At 45.9% G+C, this 27,271-nt stretch overlaps 1 protein-coding gene across 2 annotated transcripts in view; it reads left to right on the top strand.

The window, feature by feature from the left end:
* The window catches only part of Smoc2 (SPARC related modular calcium binding 2), a 129,959-nt gene that overhangs the window by 36,652 nt on the left and 66,036 nt on the right, over positions 1 to 27,271 (top strand). For both annotated transcript variants that reach the window (XM_076926572.1, XM_076926573.1), the window contains exons 2-4: positions 7,465 to 7,636; positions 18,326 to 18,432; positions 19,428 to 19,527. In XM_076926572.1, coding sequence (XP_076782687.1) covers positions 7,465 to 7,636; positions 18,326 to 18,432; positions 19,428 to 19,527 — 379 coding nt within the window. The remainder of the gene's footprint in view (positions 1 to 7,464; positions 7,637 to 18,325; positions 18,433 to 19,427; positions 19,528 to 27,271) is intronic.

Raw genomic sequence — 27,271 nt, 5'->3', positions numbered from 1 at the left:
GAAGTCCCTGGAAATCCTTCCTTCCTTCCACACAAGCTCCAACGTCTCTTCTTCCTGTAATTAAAACATTTTCTTCTTTATAACCAAAACTGTGAAATTCAAGATAAGTTCTTTGAAAATTGTTCTCTCTGCAGTTTTGACTCATTTAACCTGTTGTATGCTACAGAGTTCATTTTTACTTGTCTTATTATAAACCATTCCTTTTGTCAGAAAAACCTCAGGTTGTTAGGGAGCTAGTTTAGGGAAGTAATCTCCCTGTAGCCCTTGTTTCTAAATAAGGAAAGACTTGCCTCTGGTGATAGACTGCTTTAAGACCCCTGCTATCAGAACTGCAGCGTCTGCCACAGGGGACCACCAAGAACTCAGTGTGCATCTGAGGCAGTGGGCGGTAGACTTTCTGATTTTATTTTACTGAAATTAGTTTAACTGTAGAAGCTGAATGTGCAGATGGTCTCTTATTGGACTGCAGTGCCTGGAAGAAAATGTATTTGGGCTACCGAGGATTCTGTTGAATCATAAACAGGCTTGAAACCCCACTATCGACTGTTTCTGTGGATCCCAGGTCCTGCTACTGGCCAAGTATCCAGCATGGTAGCATCTGAGCGAAGGGTGCCTGGGGCCCAGTTGGGAGGTGTCAGCTAAAGGACTACAGGCCAGTGTTTGGTGCTGTGTGCAGCATCAGACCCTATCTTGTAGACTGTACCTCTACTCCAAGGTTGTAGACAGCACAGAACTTTCGGGAGTGAGGCAGCTGTACCAGAGGTGCAGAGATGGGGAGGGCTTTCTCTTCAGGATTTCATGACCTGGCCATCTATCTCACAGTGTAAACAAAACTAAAAATATTTCAAGAATTCCTTCCCATGTCTGAAGCAAGGTGAGGGAGAATTGAAGGCGCTGGCTGAGGAAGTTTCCCAAACAGGGCTTTGAGTCAATCCCAGACCCCAGGCCTCTTTCTATATCCTACCGTGGCTTCCTTCCTGGGTCATTGCTGAGTGCAGAGAGCTTACCTTCTGGGAAGAGAAAGACCCAGCATGGCCCTCCTGGCAAGCGCTGCTGAGATGAAGGGAGGAGGCTGGTTCAGCCTTTGGTTAGGGTCTAGTGACCCTGTTGATCATCCAAATGACCACTGGGAATGGCTATCTACTGATGGCCTATGAACTTCTTCTGGCTCTGATTAAGCCCTGGGCCTCTGTCCCCACAGTCACTGCCCCACAGGCAGAGGGTGTATCATCAATTGATCCCTGGAGCATTGGGCAAAATGGCTTTACCCTTTCTGCTACCTGGGAAAGGTTCGACTTGCACAGGAGTCAGGCAGGAGAGGTACCTTTTATTAAAACTCCATTCCCACCCATGGATCCTTGCAAAGTCTGCTCACCAGGCTTTTCCTTCCATGATGATGTAACTGGAAATTTTAGGGCAAAAGCCGTAGTTCCAGCAGCCCCTACAGGTTGGGCTTGGTCACCTATCTCAACGTTCCAATAAAAGAGAGACTTACTTAATACTGACACACTGAGAAGAGGAGTAGATGAAGTGGCCACTAACCCCAAGTTCACCTTTATGGTACTGACATGAGATTTCAGTTTAAATAGAGTCAGAACCAGAGGAAGTGGACTGGGTAAGCACAATTAACTATTGCTGGACAGCATGTAGTTCTGTCTGTTGTTGGTTCATCATTGTCTTGGCTCTCCCAGCCCTGCAAGGTAGCCTGAAAGAGTCTTTATTGCTAGAATGGACAAGGTGGTTCTCAGGATATGATCATATCTGCTCTAGGTAGGGTGTTTTCTGATGGACAATTACTAGTGATAGATGTGTGTGTGTGTGTGTGTGTGTGTGTGTGTGTGTGTGTATGATATCTTCAACAGCACATGGGGCTGGATGGGCCGAGGAATAGGCATTGATTGGCCTCCACTCAGGTCAAAGAGCTCTTGGTCAGGGATGGTTCATCTCATATAAAATATAAAGCTGGCGGGGACTGCAGAGATGGCTAAGTGGTTGAGAGCACTGGCTGTTCTTCCAGAGGACTCTGATTCAATTCCCAGCAGACACATGTCAGCTCACATCTGTCTGTAACTCCAGTTCCAGGAGATCTGACAACCTCACACAGACCAATGTGCAGACAAACACCAATGCCCAAAAGTGAAAATAAATTATAAAATGTAAAGATGGCTTAGGCCTTGTGAGACATCATGGCTGCCACCCTCTCTCAGGACAGTCTCTCTCTCACCTGGCATATGGGAGTGGGGTTTTTTCCTGATCTAAACCTTCCTGCAAAACCACGCTTTTCTGTTTCCTGTTTGATCCCATGGTCCTGGCTCTTGCTACAATGACTTAAGTGTATAATATATAATCTGCGCTGAGGTTTGGCTCTGGGCAGTTCCATCTTGCTATCTGCTCTGTTCCCAGACATCCAGATTAGTCTCATGCTCTGTAGTGTGTACTTTACTGCAATTTGCTATGGATGCTTTGAAATGAGTGGTAGACTCGGAGCGAGAAACTGGGTCACCTCATCAGGTACACACTGTTTGGCTTCCAGAAAAGCTGAGATGGCATGGAGAACAGTGGCTCTCTGGAGGTGCCAGTTGAACTGCTCCAGAAAGTACTGAAACCATCAGGAGATTTACAGAGACGGGGTCTGTAGTTCAGACTGACCTTGAACTCCCAGTGTGGTAGGTGATGACCTTATTTCTTACTGTCCCACCTCCACTTCCTGAGTGTTTAATACAGGCATGCACCATCATATCCAGTTTTATGTGGCACTAGGGATGAACCAGAGCTCTGTGCATGCTACACAATTACCTTAGCAACTGTGTGACCTTCCTAGTCCCAAATTGGACTATATCCTAAAGGCCTGACTGTGATATTAATTACACAATGGTGCACATTGTTAGCACCACTGGATGAGGTACACAAAACTCCATGGTTCGTGTCTGTCTCTCAGGTGCCACAGAAAGAACTCTTTCCTAAGGCACAGCCTGGGGTTCCCACCCACAGGATACTTAATCACATGTGAACACTCCTGATGTTTTGCCCTGTCTCTGTGGAACCAGAGGTGGAAGTGCTGGTGAGCTGTGACCCTACAGTCTGATCCTCAGGTACCGAGGCTACCACCTCTCCGTGAGCAATTGGTGCTAAAGAAACGGCTAGGAAAGGATAATTTTGTCCTGGACCCCTTATCAGTCTCCCTATATGCTTGGGAAATTGTTCCCCAAATTTGCTTTTGATTTGGCCAAGCATTAGGGTTCCTCTGATCCTCCGAGGGTCTGGGAAATGCTGCATGAAGTATGATGTAAAGCTAAGGACTAGGCTTCATGTTGTTTATCCAGCACTGCACAGACTATATGCATATGTTACTTCCTGAAGTCACATGTACATGTATTATCTGTATATTTCCATGGTTCAGGTTCTCATGAGAACAGTCTTTGATCTCTCTCTCTCTCTCTCTCTCTCTCTCTCTCTCTCTCTCTCTCTCACACACACACACACACACATACGATATGGTTCCTGTGTAATACCTTGTAGGACCCCAGGGTTTGCTTTTTAGCAGTAGACTTCAGAGTCTAACCCCTGAGGATGCCTGCACTTGTGCTCTGTGAAACTATAGAAACATGGTGATTGGCTGTCCCATTGCCTCTTTTGCAAGGTAGGCTACTGGTAGCATTTCATGAGAAGGATCTAAGTGAAAGGAAATAATGCATGTGGCAAGCAAGGCTTCCAGCACCTTCCAAAGCTTGGTTCACCACTGTAACAGCAAGCATGTTCAAGCTCTAAGCAAGGAGACAGCCTGAGAGATGGAATCTGGTAAGGCTTGAGTAAAAAGAAGACAGAAATGAGGGATGGGTGGTGGGAGGAGCCTGTGGCTCCTCCCAGGGTTGCTGGCTGTTCAGTGTTCTGTGTGCTCAAACCCTTCCTCTTGCCCTTTCATCCCCCCCCCCCACAACAATGACATGGCTTTTCAGACAATAAACCGTCATTGAGCACCAACCGAGGCACTGAAGCCATGTAAATGGGTAAAAGCCATCTCCCAGTGTCTTTCAGTTAAAGGGTTCCAACTTGACTTGCTGACGGTTCACTGAATGTTGTCCCACATCCCAAGGCTGTGTGGTGGCCCAGATCTGTGACCTAGAACAGACTTGTTAATGGCATATTGGTACTTTCTTGCTTCCCCCCGGGGTCTTGGATAGGAAACTGCTTCTTGGTTGTCGTTGAGGACAGTGCCCATGGACCATGGAACTTTCCACAAACAGTTTAGAGTGAAGAGACCTCAGACAGAGAGTGTCTGCCTAAAGCCCAGCCCTGTCTCAGGACTGCACAGTGATTTTGCAGACACATCATCTCTGACCTGAAATACTTGAATAACTGAAATACTGAATGTCGAGGAAGGTAATTTTCTTATTGCCATGGGTAACTCTGGTATTGAAGTAACATCAGCCATATGCTATCTTATTAGGAAGAATTTGGGATAAGGAAGTTCCCACCAACTCTTATAAACACAAACCATAGCAGCAGGTGACTGAATTTCATCTAGGATGTGCTGACAATAAGCAAAAGCACCAGTTTCCATCACTGAGAGGAGGAGGAGGAGGAAGAGGAGGAGGAGGAGGAAGAGGAGGAGGAGGCAGGAAAGAGAAAGAGATAAGAGGAAATGTTCAGGGGCATGAGCAAAGGAGATACAGAGCAAGAAGGGCACCCTGACACACACTGAACTCAGCTGTGGATTCCTGACCACACATTCAAGAAGCTGAGAGAACTAGAGGACATATCAGGTCATAGGACCCAAAACAGACATGTCTAATGTGTTTATAAATATGTGAACAAGGTTTTATGTCCACTTAATCAAATAATAAAACAGAAGAGGGAGGGGAAAAGGGGAAGAAGGAGGGAGGGAGGAAGGAAAAGAGAGGAGAGAGAGAGAGAGAGAGAGAGAGAGAGAGAGAGAGAGAGAGAGAGAGAGAGAATATGTATATGTGGATGGCCTGCTTGTGTCAGATGTCTCCTGCTCTGTCTAGGACACCAGTTCAGAGACTTCAGCGATCTTGTGGAGTTGGGGTTATTCACTGCATCTTTATCCAGGTGGTCTACCTTTACTCCTCATGCAAGGTGACTTTTATCCCACCCTAGGGAAAGTAACTTCTAGCCCTGGCCTCTCCCTGTCTACCTGACTCCAAATGTCCCCTAACTTACTCCAGCCACCATGAGACAAAGCCAAGCTTCTGTTTTTCCTTTCTGGAGTCTTTCTATGTCTTTCTAACACTTTCTTAAAAGACTCATCATCCCCCTTTGACCTAATCTAGCTGTTTTACTTCACACCCTCACTATTTGACCTGGAGATAATCACACATGGGAGGGGTGCTTGGAGCTCACGTAGTATAAGTGGTATTTGTGGAGAAGCCACGGTGGACATGTGCATATTAAAATAATAGAGTCTAGGTATCTGACTGGTAGGGCTCATTGCTAATGACTTACTTCTTCATGTCTAGTCAAGATATTTTCCAGAACGTGATCTTGTTTCATGTTCGTGGTGATCTTATGAAACAAGTGTTGTTTTGTCGTCTTCATTTCACACACGAAGAGGCTGTGAGTGCCCAGAGCGTTATGCAGTGCCCCATCTCTGATGCTAGCACCAATCCTTCATTTTGGGCTCAGAGTCCTGGTCCAGCTGTCTCCTCATGTCTGCCCTGGCTGCACAGATGTCTTCCTGATCCTCAGATTTCATCCAGTCCTATAATTCACAACAAAGTGTCTCTCACTCAGTAGTTTCCCTTAGTTTCAAATGTCTACAAATGTAACTCGAAGTCAGTGAGGCATGAAGGCTTTCTCACACCGCCTATCTCTCCGAGGCCTTGAACCTAGGTCCTGAACTTAAAGGCTTCAAATTTTTCAGCTTGGCCTTACGGTCACACCCCAGAGCCACCTTGTTCATAGATGAGGAGTAAGGAGAGTCTGTCAACATCTCCATGGGGATCATGTCCCCTGGTGACAGTGTGTGACCAATGTAAGGCTGCATAGTTAGAGGCAGCACCTGTTGAGATGTCTAAAACTTTCTTAAGGCCAGACCTTGTGCTACAGCTTTGTCTATAAACTCCAGGCTGCAGAGTGGAGCTGAGCTCCAGGCAGGTGTTTTTCCCCTCGCTGCAGAACATTTGATATTTTCTCAAAGTGGCCAGCATTGTCTTCCCATCAGTCCTGTTTCCTGGTGGAGCCCCATCTAAGGCTCTGTGTGTAAATGAAAGGTGGGCCTTGGCTTCATAAGTGAGATGCTGCATCATACGAGGGACTCACAACCAGAGGGAAGACCATGTTCAGCTTGCTCTTCTATCTGGCTTGATGAATAACTAGACAGAACAGGTCTGGGGCATGAGGAATAGGCAGCAAGATAAAATGTTGGCCAGGATCCTGATCTCTTGTCCAGGGAGGATGGGCAGAGCCAGAAGTGTCTAGGTTAAGATTTCTCTAGGAGTCATAGCAAACCCAAAAACATAAGAGAGGAAAGGAAGGACCAAAAGCCTGGGCAGTTTGTTTTTGGAACTACACCATGCAAATTGGTTTTGTGGTTAACCATTATGATTCCTACAGAAAGGGTCTCAGTGCTACTACTCTTGTGAGAACGTGTAAGGGAGTGTGACCTTTAGAACCTACTCTTTCTGCAGAGGGAAGATGTGTCGGATGAGGGGTCTAAGGCATTTGTAGGGATGCATCAGTTTCTCAATTTTGGGGCCAAGCGTTCACTCAACAAACACTTCAATGCTTGTTGAAAATAACTTTCAAAGCATAAGAATAAAAATTACAAATGTAGCAGTGTACCCAAGTAATCTTAGAACTTGGAAGGTGAGGGTAGGAGAAGTAGGAGTTCAAAGCCATGCTTGACTCTATAGCAAGTTTGAGGTGACCCTGAGTTACATAACACTCTGTCTCAAAACAACAACAAAACAAAAGAAAAACCAGTAACCTTGTTCAGTAAGGGATACACAAGTGTATTCTAATAATGGAGCCATTTTACAAGGAAGGCTGACCTGCCAGTTCCTGCAGAGCATAGACATTAGTGACTTCCAGAGGTGGTTATGAGAAGACATTTGACCTTGAGTGAACCAGTAAAGGAGCTATAAAGAGCAGCAGCAGCAGCAGCAGCCACCACCACAACAACGATGCCATCTATAGATCCTTATGAGGATGGCAGAGTAGGCAAGCCCCTTCCTCTGGTTTCTAAGGGGAAGCTGAGTGGGAGTACCTTCCACTTATGAAGAGCTGCATGCGTCTTCCCATCAGACCTTAGACTTGTGGCCAGCTATTATCGACTTGTGAAATGGATGGCGTACGATTCTGGAAGCAATTCACTTGACGCCTTCTCATTTGTGGGCACAGAGTGGCCATATTTCTTCAGAGTCTGTTCTCTGCCTGCTCTGTGCTCCTCTCTCCTCAACATGAGTTCTTTAAAATTATTCTCTTGCTTCTTTTTTCTTCCCCAAGTTCTTGAGAGTCGATCAAGACAAAGACAGAGACTGCAGCCTGGACTGCCCAAGCTCCCCTCAGAAGCCGCTCTGTGCCTCTGACGGGAGGACCTTCTTGTCCCGATGTGAGTTCCAGCGGGCCAAGTGCAAAGATCCACAGCTGGAGATTGCCCACCGTGGGAATTGCAAAGGTGAGTGGCAATGGTCGTGGTCAGAAGACAGCACCTATGAGGTGAGGGGATAGATCATTTATTTTCACACTTAACAACTTGAAGGTTTCTAAATTTGTAATTATATCTCAGAACATGTGAAGAGTAATTTTTATGAATTTTAAAGTAATTTTTGTGACAGTGTTTTACATAGCCTAGGTTAGCCAGGAACTTACTATGTAGCAAAGGCGTCCAATTCCAGAGTACCGGGATTCAAGATGGGCACCACCACGCCTGCTTTATGGTCTGCTGGGGACTGTACCCAAGGCCCCTTGCATGTTAGGCAAGGAACTCTACCAGGTGATCTGTCTCCAGTCACAAAGCAGTCATTTTTACAAATTGTCTGATGTCCCCCACGTGTTTCATGTTGTCATAAAACAAATTTATCATAAGTGCTCCAGGGTTGTTTGTTTTTTTGCCTCGAAGTGCTCCAAAATGATTATCAGCACTTTTTTTTTCTTTGTCTGTGAGTGAGGACACCCTTGGGCTTATCAGTCTTCAGATTAGCAGCTAGATCCAGAGTTATAGCGTAGAGCAAGCCTGGAAAAGCTTCACAAGGTAATGAAGGGTTCAGCTTAGCGGCAAGCACACAGTGCTTTCAAAGGGGATTTACTTTCTCTGAATCTCTGGGAAACAAGACCACACAGACTAAAATGGCCCTGAGAAGATGTGTGTTGATGAGCCATTAACTCTGACAATCCTCCCATCTAAACAGCCTGACCACATTAGCCACCATCAGGGCCATGCCTCTGCCTTCAATTAACCAAATTGTTCTCTCCTTCTGTCAAAGTGCAGAGTTCTGCTAGGCAAACTTGGGTCGTTGTTATAGGTCATGCAGACAGACTGTCCTTTAACTCAGACGATTCTCCCCCTGACAAGAGCAGATGTCTATTCTGGACAGGCGTTGTAGAGCACACCTGCATTCCTATCACTTGGGAAGCAGAGGCAGGAGAATGCCAAGTTCAGAGCCTGTCTGAACCAGTTAGTGAGACCCTGCCTCAAGATAACATGAAAAGTGAAGAGGGGGATGGAGGTAGCCCAGTGGTACCCTGATTGTTTAGAATGAATGAAGCCCCAGGTTTAGTACCTGGGACTGGGGTTAGTGATGGTGGGTCATGATCATAATCCTAGTTTTTGGGAGGGCGAGCCTAAGAAAGCACTTTGAGTTCAAAGCCAATATGGCTGCATTGTGAGACCCTGACTCACAAAAACAAAACAAAACCATAAACAACCCAATACCACCACAAAAATACCCAGTACTACAGAAACAACAGTGGCAGTCATCTTCCTTAGTGGTTAGAAGGAAAGGAGGACACTTAGGATAAATGCCGTCTGCCCCTAAGAATCCATTCCTGTTTATTGGAAGAAAAACTAAACTAAACCAAATAGCTTTATTGACTCTCACCCACCTGACATTGCATACTTATTATTATTAATTTTTCCTATTGCTATTTGTCTCTAGATATTTAATTTCTTCAGGGACAATAAGAATGAGAAAAATATAATTTTTATTTATTGTGGAGCATCCACGTAGTCACACAAATACTTCTACAAACATGTTCTCGTGTCCCCAGGAACATGCAGCCATGCACATGGATGTGTGCATATGTACTTGCACACACACACACACACACACACACACACACAGCACGTTCAGGTTCAGGTGGGTACCTCACGGGTTCATTCAAACCAAATTTTTCACTAGTCCTGACATTGGCTTAGGGTTGATGACTTTGGTGAGTTGCTGCTTCCCTCTCCCCGAGGGACTCCTTAAACGGTGCTCTGTGGTCGCAGAAAGGTCCCATTCAGTTCCAGCCTGCAGTTCCTGAAGGGTGAAGTGGTACCCCATGGACACCACAGAAATCCGTGCTTCCTCGTAGCACCTTGTAGGTTGAGAGTGAGCTGGCTACAAATTTAAATTCAAGGAGTCCATTCTTGCAATTCCATCCACAGACCACTCTTCCCAGCAGCTTCACACATTCAAATAGATGGTGTGGTTGAAAGAGCGTCCCTGGGCTTAATGGATCCACTACAGGCATGGTAGAAGAGGCTGTGGGCAGCAATATGACAGCAGTTCACACCTGGCTCTATGTCTTTCCCTCACAGATGTCTGTGCAGTGAGAGCTAATCATACATTTACAGAAAATTTCCATGCAATTTTATGTCTTGACTGTCGCTGTCTCAGCTATACCCACAGAAGGAAGAGAAACAAATAAAAACTTCTTTTAAATACCAGGACGGAATCCCATCTAGAAACTTCTAGAAACAATTGCCTAGGAGCAATTGTCTTGGCTTTCAAAAATGATCCCTGTGGGAAGTGGTGATGGTCACGTGGCTCCACAAAGCCTGGCATCCTTTGTTCCTGCTTCCTGCCACATTTTCTTGGCCCAGCTAAGCATCCTGCTGATGGACCACAAGGAAGTGGTCAGACTGAGCAGCTGCTGCCATGGTTACTGAGGACCAGTACAGCCATAAGAAGGCTTGACGATTTCAAGGGCAGAAAAATGACAATGGTGTGGTCTCCTGTCCCTAATGTGTCTCCCTAGAGCTTAGACTTTCACTGGTTCTGGTGACAATTTGATTTAATTGTGACAGGGTCAGTTTGAAGTGGACAGAGATGTTCTCTCATGGTGTCCTGGGTCATTGCTGTTTTCTGGCAGCCTCCTGTTCCTGGATAATTTTCTGGGTGGACTTCTCAACCCCTAATGGGGGAAATTTTATATCATAAACTTGAAACTTCCAAAAACACAATGGGGGGGTGGGAAATCAGTCAAATGTGACAACTCTCCAAAGCAAGTGTGAGTTACAAAGAAAGGATTACAACAAAAACACCACAGACTCCAGCAGCTTTCGGTGCTTATGTGAGGGTGTAGCCAGCCCAGGCAGTAGATACAGAGCTGGAGGAGAAGATGTTCTCCACACAAGTGTTCTTCAACACAGGTGGACATCATATCCCTCTGGCACACTGGGGGTACAGGTTGGACCCCAAGAGGCTCTAACTTACTCTCATCTATGGTGAATGAATTTTATCTGCTGGGGTATGTCTTCACTGGAATTAACACAGGGATGGGGTCTTTGCCTAGGGTGGCCTCCACCACCAGGCGTTGCTTACATGGTTCTTAAAGTCAAGTGGGTAACATCTCCTGCCCTAAATATGAACCATTGAAGAGATGGCTTATGGGAATGGACCCATGCCCTGAAACCCAGGCACAGCATTGGATGCCACTCAGTGAATTGTGGCTGGACTGACAGTTATCTCTTCCTTTTCAAAGACTACAAATGCTGTTATCTATAGAAGACCCAGGTGAGCCCTGCTTCCCCAAGCTAGCTAAAGAGACATGAAATCAAGTTTTTTTGCTCCTTCAAGAAACACAGTGTCTACCTCTCCCCTTTCTCTGTTCTGGTGTGGAAATGCCCAACTACAGCTGGTCTTTGCATTTTGAGGCCATTTTTACATATCTTGTGGGTGACAGATTTGCGAGCCTGTCTCTTTTGCATGTGCTGGTTTAGAAACAACAATTAAGATATTTTATTCCACATTTAATTAAATAGGATTAAAATGTGTGTGTCTTGTGTGATTTGACATTGACCCTGACTGGAATTTCAGTGGTGTAGACAAATGGATTTTTCTCGTGTTTTCATAGAAATTTGTGGAGTTTGTGTTTTCAGAACTCAGCAAACATATTAATATTTTTCTTTTGATCTGGAACCAGTATGGCTGCTTTTCTTTTCAACAAAACCTCTGGAACTGAATTTAAAAAAAAAAAAAAAAGGAAAGAAAAGAAGAAAATAAAGGAAAAGGTCACATGCCAGGAAACCTTGGGATTATTTTGAGATTTCTGGGAACAAAACTATAATAGATTTCCGGAAACAACTCCCTTGAAGGTCTCTACACCAAGAGCTTGAAGTAGACTCATGTGGGGAGATGCATATGTTTGCTTGCCAGCCCAGTCTTTCTGTGCCCACCACTCACCAACACTGGGATCCCTGACATAGGAGAGCTATGACACTGGCCACTGGGGAGGCCTGAACTCACAGGGTGGTCTGACCCCATGACGAGATTAAACTGTTGTCCTTGTTTTGAGGTTGCAGAGTTCTTACTGTGTCAGGACGGGTCACAGTGGCTCGACATCGTTATCTAACAGAGATTAAAAATTGACTCTCCAGCCTCCACCCAACCCCAGCTCTCCAGCTCTTTGAGACCCTTAGACTGGGAGGTCCAGGAGTCAGATCCATCTTTCCATAGAGGAGTGAAGAACACATTTGTCTTCCATCTCCGAGACCACATGAGCCCTGGGTATTCTTCCTATCTGAGGTCTTTATTTTCCTCTAAAATACTTCTAATATGCTTTTACTTGTCGGCAACTAGCAAACTAGAAACTCGTCACAAGTTCCAACATTGACCCATTTTCTTTATACAATCATTCATGGTCTCACCTTTTAAGACAACTCCATGAGAGAGATAAAGGAAGCACTGACACCAGGCTGGTAAGCCTGCTGCCCCATGCAGGACTCTCTTGACCCATGGTTCTGCTGGCTGCTTCAGTGAGGGATAGGCTTGTCTGAATTCCACTGAGGGAAATAGTTTTCCATGAGAGCTCTGTGTAGGGTGATGGGTACATGTGTGTAGGTGTATGCGGGTGTGAGTATGACTTCACACAGATGTAAGTGTGATTGTGCACATGTACACATATGAGCGTGCAGGTATGAGTGTGGATGCAGAGTGAGGGAGCACTTGGCTTTGCTCCTGAGTGTGAATGGGTGTCTGTGGTCTCTCCTCCATCCAGCACCTAGCTGGCATGTCTTTGTTCCCGTGGATACAGTCCTCAGAGACAGCAGCTCTGTCCTAGGATTCCCCAGTCCTGCCTGTTTGTCTCCTACGGCAGTCCCACCTGCATCATATGCAGCTTGCTGCTGTGTCATCGTAGACTTGAGAGGTCACCACAGGGACTTTGCCCCTTCCCCAGCCAAGCCATGGCCAGGAACACAAGCACATGCTGTGGAATAGTAAGTTGGAAACAGCCCCTCCTGTTTGCTCCAGCTCAGCTGTGAACTCAGGATGCAGTTTCCCTGAGGAAGGCGCTCTTGTCCATAGCATCAGCCAGCCTCTCCTTCTGGAGGGCTGACAGTCAACCTTCACAGTAAAGAAGCTGGTGACTGCGTCATCATCCATTCTGATGTGCAGAGAGTGAGATGGGTTTTTGTGACAGAGAAGGTGATGGTCAGACATCCCTGTTTGCATGCCATAGAAACTGCCTTTCATGGAGCGATTCTCATTGCTTACCTTCATCTCTCTTTGCAATGCCAACTGAGTGCCAGCACTTCTATCTGCATGCTTTACGAATTTAGGATGAAATTTTTGTCTCTGTTTCTCTAGTTCCATAATCACATCCCCCACACACACACACACACATCCCCGTTGTCATATGAAGTTAAAAGGACTTACTGTTCTGCTATTATAAGTGCAGGGCCAGCTGTTTTAGCTGATTGCAAGAGACAACAGTGATCTGCCAGGAGAGGATGCCCTGACTGACCTTAGGTTCCCACCACAGCACATCAGTGTATGGCTAGGAAGTGTGCTTTCAATCTAAGAGTCAGTGCTGAATTGTCTTCTTCTTCTTCTTCTTCTTTTTTTCAGAGTCTGGTCTTAAATTATAAGTGGGTGAAGTATTACAGCTTTGAAATACAGTGTCTGCCTTTATTTGAGGCCACAGACATCAAAGACAAGGTTCTCCTAGTCTGTCATTTCTGTGGCCACTACATGGAGCCATAGGAAATAGTGGTGAAATCTGCTCTTGACCCTAGAGAGTTCACATGGCCATTGCAGTAGCCATGACAACTGAGTGGCCCATAGACTCAGACCTGTGCTCTTGTCTGCCTGCTCTTCCCTATGTTCAAAGGCCCTGCGGCATTGGTCCACCTCCAAGAAGAGCTGACTCTGTACAAGACACATGTTTAAGGCCATCCTGGTTGCTTTAGAACTATCTGGGAAGAAGAACCTTAGTTGAGAAAAGTCCTCCACCACGTTACCTGTGGGCAGATTTATGGGGGCATTTACTTGATTAATAATTTCTCATGGGATGGCCCAGCCCATTGTGGGTGGTAACACCTTGGGCAGGTATTTCTGGGTTCCATGCCAGGGACAGCAAGCCAGTAAGCAGCATCCCTCCATGGCCTCTGCTTGAGTTTCTGCATCCAGGTTCCTGCTTGAGTGCCTGCATTGGCTTTCCCCAATGGAAGTATAACCCAAACAAACCCTTTGCTCTCCAAGCTACTCTTGCCTGTGCTGTGCACCATAGTCATAGAATGCATGCTAAGACAGAGGCACTATCTGTAGTTTGGCATGCAGCATCTCAGCATGGGGCGTGGGTGAGCAGAGCCTGGGGATGTTGGTCTCTAACTGCTCCTGCTAAGCAGGGTTCCCTGAAGGAGGTGCCTACTGTGCACAGAGACCATGAGCTGCCCAGTCACACAAACCTTCTGAAAACGCCCCCAACTGCCTCTCTTCACAACCCCTTCTCACTAAGATTCCTTGATAGAAGACACCCAGTAAAGCCATCTCTTTCAATGACTGCTTGATTCTGTTCTGAGTGGTTTCAGCAAGATAGGAAATTGTTTTCTTCCCATCACACACACACACACACACACACACACACACACACACACACACACACACACGAGAACTAAGCATAGCAAACTACTGCACACTGTTTCTTCATAGCAAGCCGCACCTTTTTCTGGGTTAAAATAAATTTATACACAAACAATCCTGTGATCCCTCTGGGATTTATTTTACTCTTCAATTGATGTTGGAAAAAGTTGTTCCCAACGTGTATTAGTATTAATCAACAATTTATCAAAAACTTCTGTTTGGATATTGTTAGTGGCGCCTTGCTGCTTTATTTGCAAAGTCTTGGCTCTTTCAGGTCAGAGCAAAAGGTCTCCAAAATGTCTTTTTTAATTTGCATCAAAGATGCTTTCTCTGTTCTAGTAAAAAGTAAATTATATACAATTAAGGGATTAAATGATTAATACATTTATTTAATTAGAATTTTCTTATGTGTATGTGTCTGTGTGAATGTATTCATGTATGTGTGGTGTCTGTCTGAATATATGCTGTGTGTGTGTGTGTGTATGTGTGTATACAGAAGCCAGAAGAGACTGTTGGATTCTCTGGAGCTGGAGTTACACATGAGTGTGGGCTGATCAATGTGGGTGCTGGGAACTAATCTTGGACCCTCTGGAAGACCAGCCCATGCTTTTGAGGGCTGAGCTATCTCTTCAGTCCTAGTGAGAATATTAAAATTGGAATTGCTAGTTAAATCGAGTTTCCTTATGATATAAAAATTAATCATAGCTTAAAAAATACCAAGAGTCATGTTCTCTGAAATAGCTATGGCAGTTTAAGAGGAGAGAAGACCTAGCTATTGGAAAATGCACAGCCTAGCATTATGGCCCATGCCAGTGGGAAGTGGAGCAGTGCAGCCAGGAGGGAACCCCCACATCTCAGCAGCAATTCCAATAGTGACGAAGTCACTTGTGACACAGCAACCATGAGGGCTTGAAAGCAGACACTCAGAGCTGACCTGCAGAGATATTCAGTGTGGCATGAACATGGTGGCCAAAAGATGGGGTCAGTCAGCAGATGGCTGGGTGAGCCACAGGAAGCACTGGCACCTGCCCATGCTGCACCTGGGGTGTGCTGTGAGACACCATGGGCCTGCGGTTCTCCATAGGACATGTCTGGCATAGGCAAATCCAGAGATGTAGAAAGGGGCTGGAGTAGAGGGTGTCTGTGTACTGGATACTGGATTCTATCCATGATGACAGCAGTGTCCTGGAGCTGGACAGGGTGAAGGCAGCAGAGGGCAGTGATCACCCCACACCAGGATTGCAGTAAACGCCACTGACTTGAACTGGAAATGGCTCAGAGAGGAGTTTTTAATTTACCGTCCAGGGGTGCCACAGTAATATTTGTTTTGCTTAGGTGTTGAGGATTTTATATTCAAACAGAAACAAACGGCCCAGAGAAAACTAGCTTAATGAGGTCCCTGAACAGGAGAGTTATTTATTTTTCTAAAGTATTTGTAAAAGCATAAAGAATAATAATAATAAAATAACAGTAACATAAACTTAACACCAGTAAATGAAACTCTGCTGAAAGAGCATTTGTATTCTGTTCTTTTAAAATGGACTGAAAATTTAGGTCTGGGGAAAGATAATACTCAAGGTGTAAAATGTTTTCATGTTTTGGCCTGCGTGGCTGTTTATATCAGAGACATAATAGTTTAGAGTTAGAGAAAAAATACAAGATGTTGCCGATTTCGAGAGCAGATTCTCTAAATACCTGACTCTTGAGGGTTTCCCAGTGGAGACCTTGATCAGACTTGACAGTAAAGTCTGGAGCGAGACATGGCAGGCAGGCGGCTTTGCCATCAGGGGGTGATAGTTACCTGACACTTAGGTTTCACAGATTTTATTCATTTGTTGTCATTGTCTCCTATGACAAACTAGCCTGGGACGCGCTGGCCATGAACTTGGAGTGACCATCCCATTATACAGATTTTCCAGTTCGAAAATGGCTTGATCAAGGTGATGTGAAGGCCTTAAGGAGCTGTGAGCCAAGAATGAAACAAAATGTTGCTTGAAAAAAAAAATGATGCTTTTCTGGACTGTTGTATGGTGGCTCAAGGATTAGGGATAGCTTACGGTTCTATGTTTCCCCTAGCCGAGGTCCTGCAAGCTGAAGCTCGTGTCATATTTCCTTTTAGACAGAGAGCCCACAGGTTATGCAAAAAAAAAAAAAAAAAAAAAAAAAAAAAAAAAAAAAAAAAAAAAAAAAAGCCAGCAAATCTGTCATTCCTATTCAGCTAACACAGACTGCATTGAAACCACTTGTTGACCCAAAGAGATGGCTCACTCAGTAAAGTCACAGCTCATAATCATGAAGACCTGAGTTCAATTCCCAGTGCCCACATAAACAGCTGGCAATAACAGCATATGATCGTAATCCCTGCTTTGGGGAGGCAAAGACAGGAGGAGGCACCCATGTCCCCAGAGCTGCTGTGCTGAAGCTGGTGTATGTGGTCAGTACCCACAATGACAACATAGGTTGTAGCTCCCAGGAAGGTCTGTGTAGAGAAGAGGAATGGATGGCTTAGAGTGACATATCTCTGGGAGGTGAGAGGCTGCAGTGTTCTTGATCTGGACACTGGTTACTTCAACTGGGAGACAGGAATGTTGGCAACTGATACATCTTTGGGATTAAATTCAGTGTGGTCAAACTGAAAAAGGTTGGGGCTTGCTGTGCTGTCCCCAAAGCATGGTGCATAGGGTGGCAGGCCTTATGTTTTGGTATGTTTGCCTGTCCACAGCATGGTGAGATGGGCCACAGTTAGTGTTAGACCCACACCCAAAGCCTCCTTGCTGGCATCTGAAATGAGACAGGAATTCACCTGCAAGGTCCTGTCAAGTCAGCAGAAAAGAATGAATATTTGCTCCCTCTGAGAGGACTTAACTCATGGATGCTTTTCTTCGCATGTGCAGATACATTTTCCCTAGAGGGAAATCAAATATATTTTACATATTTAAAATTGCATTACTTTATATTTATTTGCATATCTATCTATCATCTATCTATTTATTATCTATGTATCTCATCTATGTATGTATCTATATATTTATGCGTCTATCTATCTATCTATCTATCTATCTATCTATCCTCTCTCTCTCTCTCTCTGTCTCTCTCTCTTTCACACACACACACACACACACACACACACACACACACACACACACACACACTGTGTGTGTGCGTGTAGCACATGCCACAGTGCACATGTGGAGGTAAGAGGACAACTTGTAGAACCAATTTGTCCCATCTACTACGTGGGTCCTGGGAATTGAGCACAGGTCACTGTTTGTTGGCCTGTGCCTTATGCCTACAGAGCCGTCTCGCTGGCCCTCACTGTACTTTCTGTATTCACGTGGGGGATTGAGCACAGGGCCTGATGCAGAGAGGCAGCATTTTACCACTGAGTCCAGTCTGCTAGGCTGTTGTTGAACTTTACCCTTTCCAACAGTCATCCAGTCCCTGGAGTCCTCATGCTTCGTATCATTAAATAAATCACAGAGACAGCTTCATTTTTTTTTTTTTTTACTTGAGCTGTGGGATGTTTAGCTTTCTATGGCCATGTTTCCCTGACAGTTTGGTACAGACTGAGATCCTAAAGACCAAGCTGCAGAGGAAAGAGGTGAGTTCCTTTGAAAGTAGCCTCAGCTCCACTAGGTGTTGGGGCTACTGTGGAATACCGGGCCCTAAAGCTGCCTCTGGTTTGAGTTGAACTGTATGTTCTGGCTTCCCATCTGTATCTAGATGCATCCTGGGGCCCTGGCACAGCCTGTTTCTTCTTTTTAGGAAGCCAGACTTTTCCTGTTTCCCACAGACACCTTCAGGGACTATTCCCAGCCTCCATTTCCATTCTATAAAGTGCAGGGAATGAGCCATACTCTTCCAAGCTCTTGTGGGAGCAGAGGGAGGCATCTGTTGTGCTGGGCAGTCCCTCTCAGCCCAGTGGTCTACCCCCTCAACAGCTTGTGCTTGTCTCTTAGAATGTCATCTGTTGTCTTCCACTCCCACCCTTTGACTGTTCTACCACGATCTTCCTACAGATGTGTCCAGGTGTGTGGCTGAGAGGAAGTACACCCAGGAGCAGGCCCGGAAGGAGTTCCAGCAAGTGTTCATTCCAGAATGCAATGATGATGGCACCTATAGTCAGGTGACTTGTGCTGCTTTGAGTCTAAGCCTGGACCATTGGGTTGAGGTGCCAGGGCTAGGGGTGAAAGGGATGGGACCAGAGCCATTTAGTGGGAAACAGTCATCTTGTTTCAGAGACACCAGCCTCAGGAGCCTCATAGTATGATATGTAAGGGAAGGTTCCAGACCCCAGCTGGCTCAGGTGTTTATACCACAGCCGTGGCGTATGCATCGTTGTGCTACATGAATATGGCATGAGGCAGTTTCTCTCAGAAAAGCTCATTAACCCTGGTCAACTGGCTGAACTCTGGGTCTAATTGTAGTTTATCTCATTCACGAGTCCCATGACTCAGCCACTGAGTCCATAGTAGGATGCTGCCACATCAAGTCATGGCTTGCCTATGGTCATGCTGCTGGCCAAACTCTGTCAGAAATAGCTTGGCTCTAATTTGAGTCAGTCAGTGCTGCTATCAAGAGCTGCCGACAGCATGCCACAAGTATAGAATGTTCTAGGAAGGGGCAGCAAAAACATTCTGCTATCAATACCTGAGATCTCATGAGAAGTGTGGGGCCATGTGTTTCAGCATAGTCATGTGACATTTGGGAGGAGGGAGAAGGGATAGCATGAGGGAGGAGCCATACTGATGGATGTCCCCTATTGTGGTCAGCTGAAAGTCAGACAAAGGGACCTGGAGGAACCGAGGGGGTGATATAGAAATGTGTCATCACTGCTGAACACCTATCTCCTCCCTCTGAGTCAGCCATGGGTTCACCGAGAGATGTTAGGGGCTGCTTCCCCATGTGTGAAGGGAGGGCTTTAGGTTCTTGTAGCAGGGCCTGGCCCTCACTGTTGTAAAGTATACTTGTTCCCTTTTCTCCATACATCTGTGGTGAAGCTTAGCATGCAAGCTTCCACTGAGTGGCCAGATGTAGCACCGGAGAATCTCAGCTATCCTCTGAGGTGATTCTGTAGGAGGGCTGCTGTGGTTAGCTCACTTTCCTGTCCTTTCTCTGCAGGTCCAGTGTCACAGCTACACAGGATACTGTTGGTGTGTTACACCAAATGGAAGGCCCATCAGTGGCACCGCTGTGGCCCACAAGACACCCAGGTGCCCCGGTAGGTCTGACTAATGCTGGCTCCAGGGAAATGACTTCCTGTTTCTCTTGGTCATCTTACTCAGATTGACTCACAAGTCAAAAGGACATTTAGAGAGAGAGAGAGAGAGAGAGACAGAGAGAGAGAGAGAGAGTGGGTAGGATGAGTTCACCGGACACACCACTCTACATAGACCTGAAGCAAAAAAGCAGACTTTTGTCTACATGTTGGGGCTGGGGACAGCTCACCATAGGGTCACATTGGGCTTGAATCATTTGAAAATATAACCACAGAGGCTCGAGTCACCAGCTTGAATGGCCCATTGTTTTTCTTAGCCAAAAAAAGCAAAAGGTCCTGCTTTTATATCTATATCTATCTATCTATCTATCTATCTATCTATCTATCTATCTATCTATCTACCTATCATATATATACACACACACACACACACACACACACACACACACACACACACACACACATATATATATATGGGTTTTCAAAGAGAAAGTGAATCTTTGCTCACAGTTCAGTTTCCAGACATTTATGTGTGATATTTTATTACTCAGATGGGAGCTTGATGTACTGAAAGTAACAAGGCTGGCGGCCCCACAGTCTATAAAATGGTCCCTTTTCCACTAATATTTTACCAAAAAAGGTTATAGATGATTCAGATCATTTTTATGTGAAAACGGTCTCCCGCCCTGGGCCTGACTAACTTGCTGTCTGATGAAGCTGAAAGTTCTTGTTATCCAAGTCTTTGGGTTGTAATTACACAAACTGATCGGGCTAGGAACCTAAGACACACATTTCTCCAAGTTTGTCACTTGAGGGTTGAAATGTTTGTGTCTGGAGTTAACTGTCAGACTTACTTTCTATTTAAGGGTCAGGCACTGCCTGCCTACCAAGATTCCATTTGTTATGACCCAGGCAGAGGAACTGGGCACAGGATCATGGGCTGTGGCCTCCTCAGGACTGTGTGACAACCCCTGTCTCTCAGTGACTGTTCATCTCTGAAACACACATGCTTTATGTCATGTAAAATGGAAATACATTTGCTTTATTTCAAAACTGTTTTACCACTGAAACCTACAAAGTGCTGGGTTTTTTTTTTTTCCCCATGAGCTAATGTTTACATTGAATAGTTCCTGTATAGACTTGTGGAGGAAAAGACAGACTACTAAAGCAGAGGACAGGGCAATAAGATTCCATGATCGTAGCTGCACTGTCAGAAAAGCTGAGTTCTGTGTGAAAAAGCTTCCTTAGAGTTGTTCATACGACTGTTGGGGTACACTGCGGAAGATCCTTTGCTTCTGGAATAGACTGTGCCAGCTTTCTTACCAGGTGTCAGCAGTGTGTGACTGCATGCAAATTCTCTACTCTCGCTGTTTACATTGATGTTACAGAAGAAAGAATACTCTGTCCCTTTGCTTAAAAGTCTGGTGTGTAGTTCTTGGGTAAGAAGCAAAGGGATCTGATGTCTAAGCCTAGGGTAGTGGCCTCCACCTATAACCCTAGCACTCTGGAGGCAGAGGCAGGAGAATGGAGAGTTCTAAGCCAGCCTAGAATATATACGAAGACTTTGTCTACAAAACCAAACCAAACAAGAAGGACAACTTGGACAGTCCAAGGATCTTTGGGATGGCTGCCCCATTTTGAGGGAGTGGTTTGTGTGTGTGCTTTGCAGTTGACTGACGGTGCCTTCCCTCATTGGTTAAATTGATGTCCTTCTCCCACCAGGTTGGAATGACTATTGTATCTGGCTCCCACAGAGCAGCATGCTAAGCTTTCATTCTGCAAACCCTGGGGGTGGGGGTGGGGTGAGAGAGCTGGAGTTATTTGTTAACAGTTATACCCTCTAAGGTCACCGAAAGCACGCTTTGCTTTTGTCTTATTTATTTTGATTTGTTTTGCAAACTGATGCAAATTTGGGCTGTGCTGAGCAACTGAGGGATTTTGAAATTTAAGGGAGGGCTGTCGGGGAATTGGGCTTCCTACTCTCACCCCAGGGAGAAAGGACTGACAATGTACCTTCTCCATGGGATGATACAATGGACTTCTTTCTGTGTCATCACATAGACTAAAGGAGAACTGGGGTAGTGGGTTTCACTTTACATTGGACTGGCTTTGACAGTAGGCTAGAGTGGCCCTGATTTTGTCTGCAAACCCCAGGGAGCTTGCACTTTGGATATGCCCATGTCGTCAGCATTCAGGCGGTGTACAACACAGGTGGTGTACAGCACAGGTGTAGGTCACATACAGCACAGGTGGTATACAATACAGGTGAAGTACAGCACAGGTGGTGTACAGCACAGGTGTAGGTGATGTACAGCACAGGTGGTACATACTTTCCTCTAGTTATACATCATCTGTTAAACTGGGGCAAAACTTCAGAATTCACTATGTATCTTCTGCCTTCAAATTCACGCCAAATTCACCTTATAGGTATATTTTATGAAGCTGGAATTCAGAAACTAGATTGGAAATGAGCAGAAGACACACATTTCTGTCAGAATATGTATATGTGTGAATGCATATGTATGTATGTACATGTTTAAATTTGTGTATATATGTACACATGATATATATGTGCATGTATGTGCTTGCAATGTGTACATGTGTCTATAGGTATGTGTGTGAAAGCATGTATATGTATGTATGTGCATGTTTACATGTGGGTGTATGGGTATATGTATGTATGTGGTATATATATATGTGTGTGTGTGTGTGAATGTTTATATATATACATATATATATATGGTATATACATGTACATGGTACATATGCATGGATGTGTACATATGTATACATGTTTGCACATGTGTGTATGAATTTTTGTCTATATGTGCTTATAAGGACCATAGGTAAACATACTCTGTAGCATCTAAGTGGGGATAGAAGCTGGTGTCCTTTCTAGGCTGTATCCAATGACATGGTGTAGAGCCCCTCCCCAAGTCCTTAGTTGCACCAGGAAGATCTGGGTGAGGCATGAACCGTCATTCCACAGTTGCATGCTGAAGCCCTGGATGCAGACTACCTCAGTTCCAAAGTTGTCAAAGTAGTAGCATTTTCTAGGGAAGGGTGTCCTTGTGTCTTCATGCCCGGGCAGCACAGGTTAGAATCCTCCTGGGACTCTCAGAACATGGGCCTGGAAAGAGAAACCCAGAGGTGACTGTGGCAAGGAAGAGGACAGAACAATAGATCACCCATGACAGTGTGTAAACTGATCACTCAGGGCTCAGCACGTTCCTTCTGGGAAAGGACCCTGGAGGAACACAGCTGTGTGGAGGGTGCAGACATGTGGCAGGCCTACAGCAACACTGGCTGTAAAAGCCAAACCCTGGGACTGTCTGTAGGATAACATAACACAGAGTGCTAGCATCGCAGTAGGATAAACATCGGTGCAGACAGATACACACCCCCTGTCTCTCTCACTGGTGCCATGGAGCTGACAGCCATGTGAGTCAGAAGACACAGGAAAGTACAACACAGGGCAGGGAATTTACAGCTCCAAGCAAACAAAACCAGCCCTGGCCTGGAGGTGTCCTGTAGTGACCACAGAGGAATGGAGCTGACAGATGTACATAAAATAAAAGGGATTTGTCAGACTGTCTTACATCCTGTGACCCGAATAGCGCTGCAGCACCTGTCTCCAGAACTCAGTAGCTGATCAGTCTGTGAGGCTGGATGTCTCCACAGTTCTGCCCTGGTGCCAAAGGCCTGGAAAATTCCTGACGTGTCACTGGGTTTTGGTACATGTTACAAGCTGGGTTCTGATGTCCACAAAGGAATGGATGTAGCAGCAGTGGCCGCAGAACGGAAAGGTAACGGGCAAAAGCAAATCCGTCCCCTCAGACTTCCTTTTATCTGATGGCAAAGCCGTCCCCTCAGACTTCCTTTTATCTGATGGCAAAGCCGTCCCCTCAGACTTCCTTTTATCTGATGGCCACTGGAAGGTGATGTCCACTTTCAGGATGTGGACACTTTAAATACCCTGACACAAAGTCCCCCTCACAGGTGTGCTGAGTGGCTGATGTCTTAGTTGCTGCCAGATGCAGTCGACTAACACCCCATTGGGCTTGAACAATTCTGTTTACATTCTGAATCCTGATCCACAGTTGTCCTGAGGGATCAGGATGAAGATGCCCTAATTTCTTTCTTACAAACTTGAAAAAGCCAGTCTCCTTCATAGGCTTCCGTCATGCCAACCTTCACCTGTGTTCACTGCTTGCACTAACAAGTAATTAGTCCATAGATCCTAAGCCAGCGACCTCCCTGCCCTTCTGATTCCCTGTGGTGAGCTAGGTGTGAGGGGCAGAGGGATCAGAAAGAAGAGCGAGTGTGGAGATGTCAAACCCCTTTAATCTTTACCTCCTCTTTCTGTCTTACTCCTTCCTCAATGGGACATTCCTGAGCCATCAGCCTCTTCTCACCACAGGGCAGTGCTTGGCCAGTTCTTGCAGTATTCCTGTCTGGATTTGTTTCACAAGCAGGCCACTCACTGTTTACTGTTATCACAGCTATTGCCAAGCACTGGCCACCGGGGAGCCAGCAGTGAGTGGAGCCTGGCAGACATTGGTGTAGCCTGGAGCCTGAGCCAGCAATGGACAAGCACTGTACACACATACAGAATACCATCCGCTCTGTCCAGTGGCATCCGGAAAAACACCACAGAGGGCCGGTTCTCATAAATAAGGGCAGGTTTGGCAAGAATAGAAGAGGGTCTTGTTCCTGAGTGCTATTGACTCTGATGCCTTTATGTTGGATTATGTCTGTGCATAGCTCGGGTATAGAAAGCAGGAGGGCCTGAAATCAGGCTTCCATGGTGGTGGTGGTGGGGATTGCTTCAAGAAGAGTGGTGACAGGAAGCTAAAGACAAAGGTGCTTTAGAGGGACTGAGCTATTCCCTGGTGTTCCTGTCTCTCCTCCTGAGAGCCAGTACTCCTTGCTTATGGCCTGGAGACTTGGGTGCTTCATGGAGCCCTGCATGCTTAGAGCTCTTGGGCTGCAGCTGATGCTTGCATATCATGACACCAGAAATGTCCAATAAAGATATTCAGTCATCCACTCTCTTTCCCTTGTGTCCTGTGCTGGTGAAGGATGCAGAATCTTCAGAGGGTCATGTGTAGTCCTCAGGGATTTAAGTTTCATTCTGCTTCTCCCTCCGTCCTCCTCCTTTCTTCCTGCTCCCCTGCCTCTCTCCTACCCTCCCTTCCTTCCTTCCTTCCTTCCTTCCTTCCTTCCTTCCTTCCTTCCTTTCCTCCCTCCCTCCCTCCTTCCCTCCCTCCCTCCCTCCCTCCCTCCCTCCCTTCTTTCTTCCTTCCTTCCTTCCTTCCTTCCTTCCTTCCTTCCTTTCCTTTCCTCCCCTCCCCTCCCCTCCCCTCCCCTCCCCTCCCTCCCTCCCTCCCTCCCTCCCTCCCTCCCTCCCTCCCTCCCTCCCTTCTTTCTTTCTTTCTTTCTTTCTTTCTTTCTTTCTTTCTTTCTTTCTTTCTCTTTCTTTTCTGCTTCCAAAGACTTACATGGCTGGGCATGGATGCAAATGTTAAAAACAAAGAAACTTTCCTCCAAGAAGGATGCCTGTAGCAGGCTAATTTTGTGGTTTGGAAATAGCTTCAGGTTTTAACCCCTCCACCCTAACTGCTGACTGAGAGCTCATTCCTAGCTAGGCTGAAAATATTGTAGGCTGACCCTCCATACAAGGACTTTAAAAAACTCCTTTTATTTTTAATTATGTGTATATGTGTGTCTGCATGTCTGTGTGCATGCGTTTACAGATGGCAGCAGAGGACAGAGGGTGTCAGATCCTGTGGAACTGGAGCTACAAGTAGTTGTAAGCCTCCTGTTGTGGTTGTTGGGAACTGACCTCAGACCTTCTACAAGAGCAGTGCATGCTCTTAGCCTCCCAACCATTTCCCCAGTGAAAGGACTCTCAGCATCATGATATCCTGAGAGTCTTCACTGGGACACTAACGAGAGCCAGAGCTTGGCTTCAGATTTCAATTCTCAGCAGAAGGAGAGAAACAGTGTGGCTTGTATATGGTACCACCACACTGCTTGGCCCCCATACCGAGGACCAGATCTGGAGCTGATGGCAGACGGATGCTTCAGTAAGAGTCCAACAAGACAGAGCAACACCAAAGATGCCTGCCCCTGTCCATTTACTAACAAGTTTTTAAGTGTTCAATCTTGTGGCTTGTAGTTTCGTGGCCATTCTGACAACGCTGGGCAGGTTGACATCTCTGCTTCTTGGTCCAGAGAATTCTACTTCAGGGTGGGAAGACCCAGGGATAAATGACCTTACATTGGACCAGGTGACCTTTCAGCGGGTTGACAAAGAAGTAAGATAGTCCCTAAGCTTGGATAGCACAGTCCCTGTAAAATTAATTTTACAGAATGCTTATGAACATCCCTTTGCCATCTGTAGTTCATCTAGGGACCGCCTCATATATTCTAATAAACTTGCTGAAAAACATTACAAAAACATTACTTTTTATAAGTAAGCAGTCCCAGGTTATGTCTCCCATGTAAAGATCAATAACTGGGTACCTCTGGAGATAGGCTACAAACCTTAAAACAAGCATCACCTCATGATGTCCTACACGATCCTTACTCCTGAAGCATGAGACAAGAGATGCAGAGGGCAGCCTACATTCCTGGGCCAAACCTGTGACTATGTGCAGTGTGGGCAGATAGCCATGCTTAACCTACCCACAGTGTTACTTCTGTCTGTTAAATCCTACCAAGATTGCCCAGAAGGCAAAAGTCACAAAAGCCTGTTCCCTCTGTGCAGACTAAGAAGAGCAGGAGGGGAGAGCTTTGCATCAGCTCCAGGAAGTTACTAATTCTTACTTTGTCTTGAGGAAGACACTGCAGACTTTAGAAGTAGAGCAGGCTTAGTGTGCATGAGAGGAGACTCCCTTAATCAGCTTGAGGCGACCCACAGCTAGGAGGAGTCAGGTCAGGCCCGGGTCATGAAAGAGACCAAATGGGCAATGGCTTGTGCCCTATTCCCTCAGCAGCCCCGGGGGTAAGGAAGTGGTATGAGGGACCCCCCAGATACTTTAAGGAGCAGTTCTTGTACATTAGGCCTAGAACTCTGTGTAGACTCCACTCCAGGCAATTGTCGTATGGGTAGGTGGACTGGAAGATTGTAGACTGAGCTTTTAGAGTTCAGAGAAGGACCATGGACACATCCCTCACACCAGGTGTTCCAGCAGCTGACTACTCTCCTTTCTCCTCTGATCACCTGCTGGCTTTAGACAGTGGGCTGGGTCTGCTACTCAGTAGCCAATTAGTCCTCCAGGCCTCAGTTTCCTCATCTGTGTCTTGGGCATAACAGTAGTGCTAGGTCTTGAGCTGTTAGCATCAAAAGACCTAAGGAGTGTGAAGCTCTCAGGACATTGAGGGACACAGGGTGAGGGGGTACTCAGGTGCTTGCTTCCCATGCAGACATGCCATGCATGCCTGTGTGTCTATTGAATTTGTCTCCCTGCATTAGCCTGGGCTTTCTGGTGCTGTTTATTCGGCAACACATGGTGGCATGTTGAATGATTGTACAAATGAGCAAACAAGTTGGAGAAAGCCGATGGCTGAGGCCACGGTGGTGTGGCCATGGGAGCTCTGCTCTAACGAGTTGGCCTGCTCCTTCACTGTCTACGTGTAGAGCACACAGAGTAATGGCATGGGTCATTTTGAGGGGACAGTCAACATTGCTGCTGCTGGCTTGCTTCTATATGAGGTCACCACACTGCCTGTTTGCTGCTTT

This window comes from Arvicanthis niloticus, chromosome 28 (assembly GCF_011762505.2).
Source record: "Arvicanthis niloticus isolate mArvNil1 chromosome 28, mArvNil1.pat.X, whole genome shotgun sequence".
NCBI classification, from domain to species: domain Eukaryota; kingdom Metazoa; phylum Chordata; class Mammalia; order Rodentia; family Muridae; genus Arvicanthis; species Arvicanthis niloticus.
This window is presented reverse-complemented; position numbering and strand designations above follow the sequence as displayed.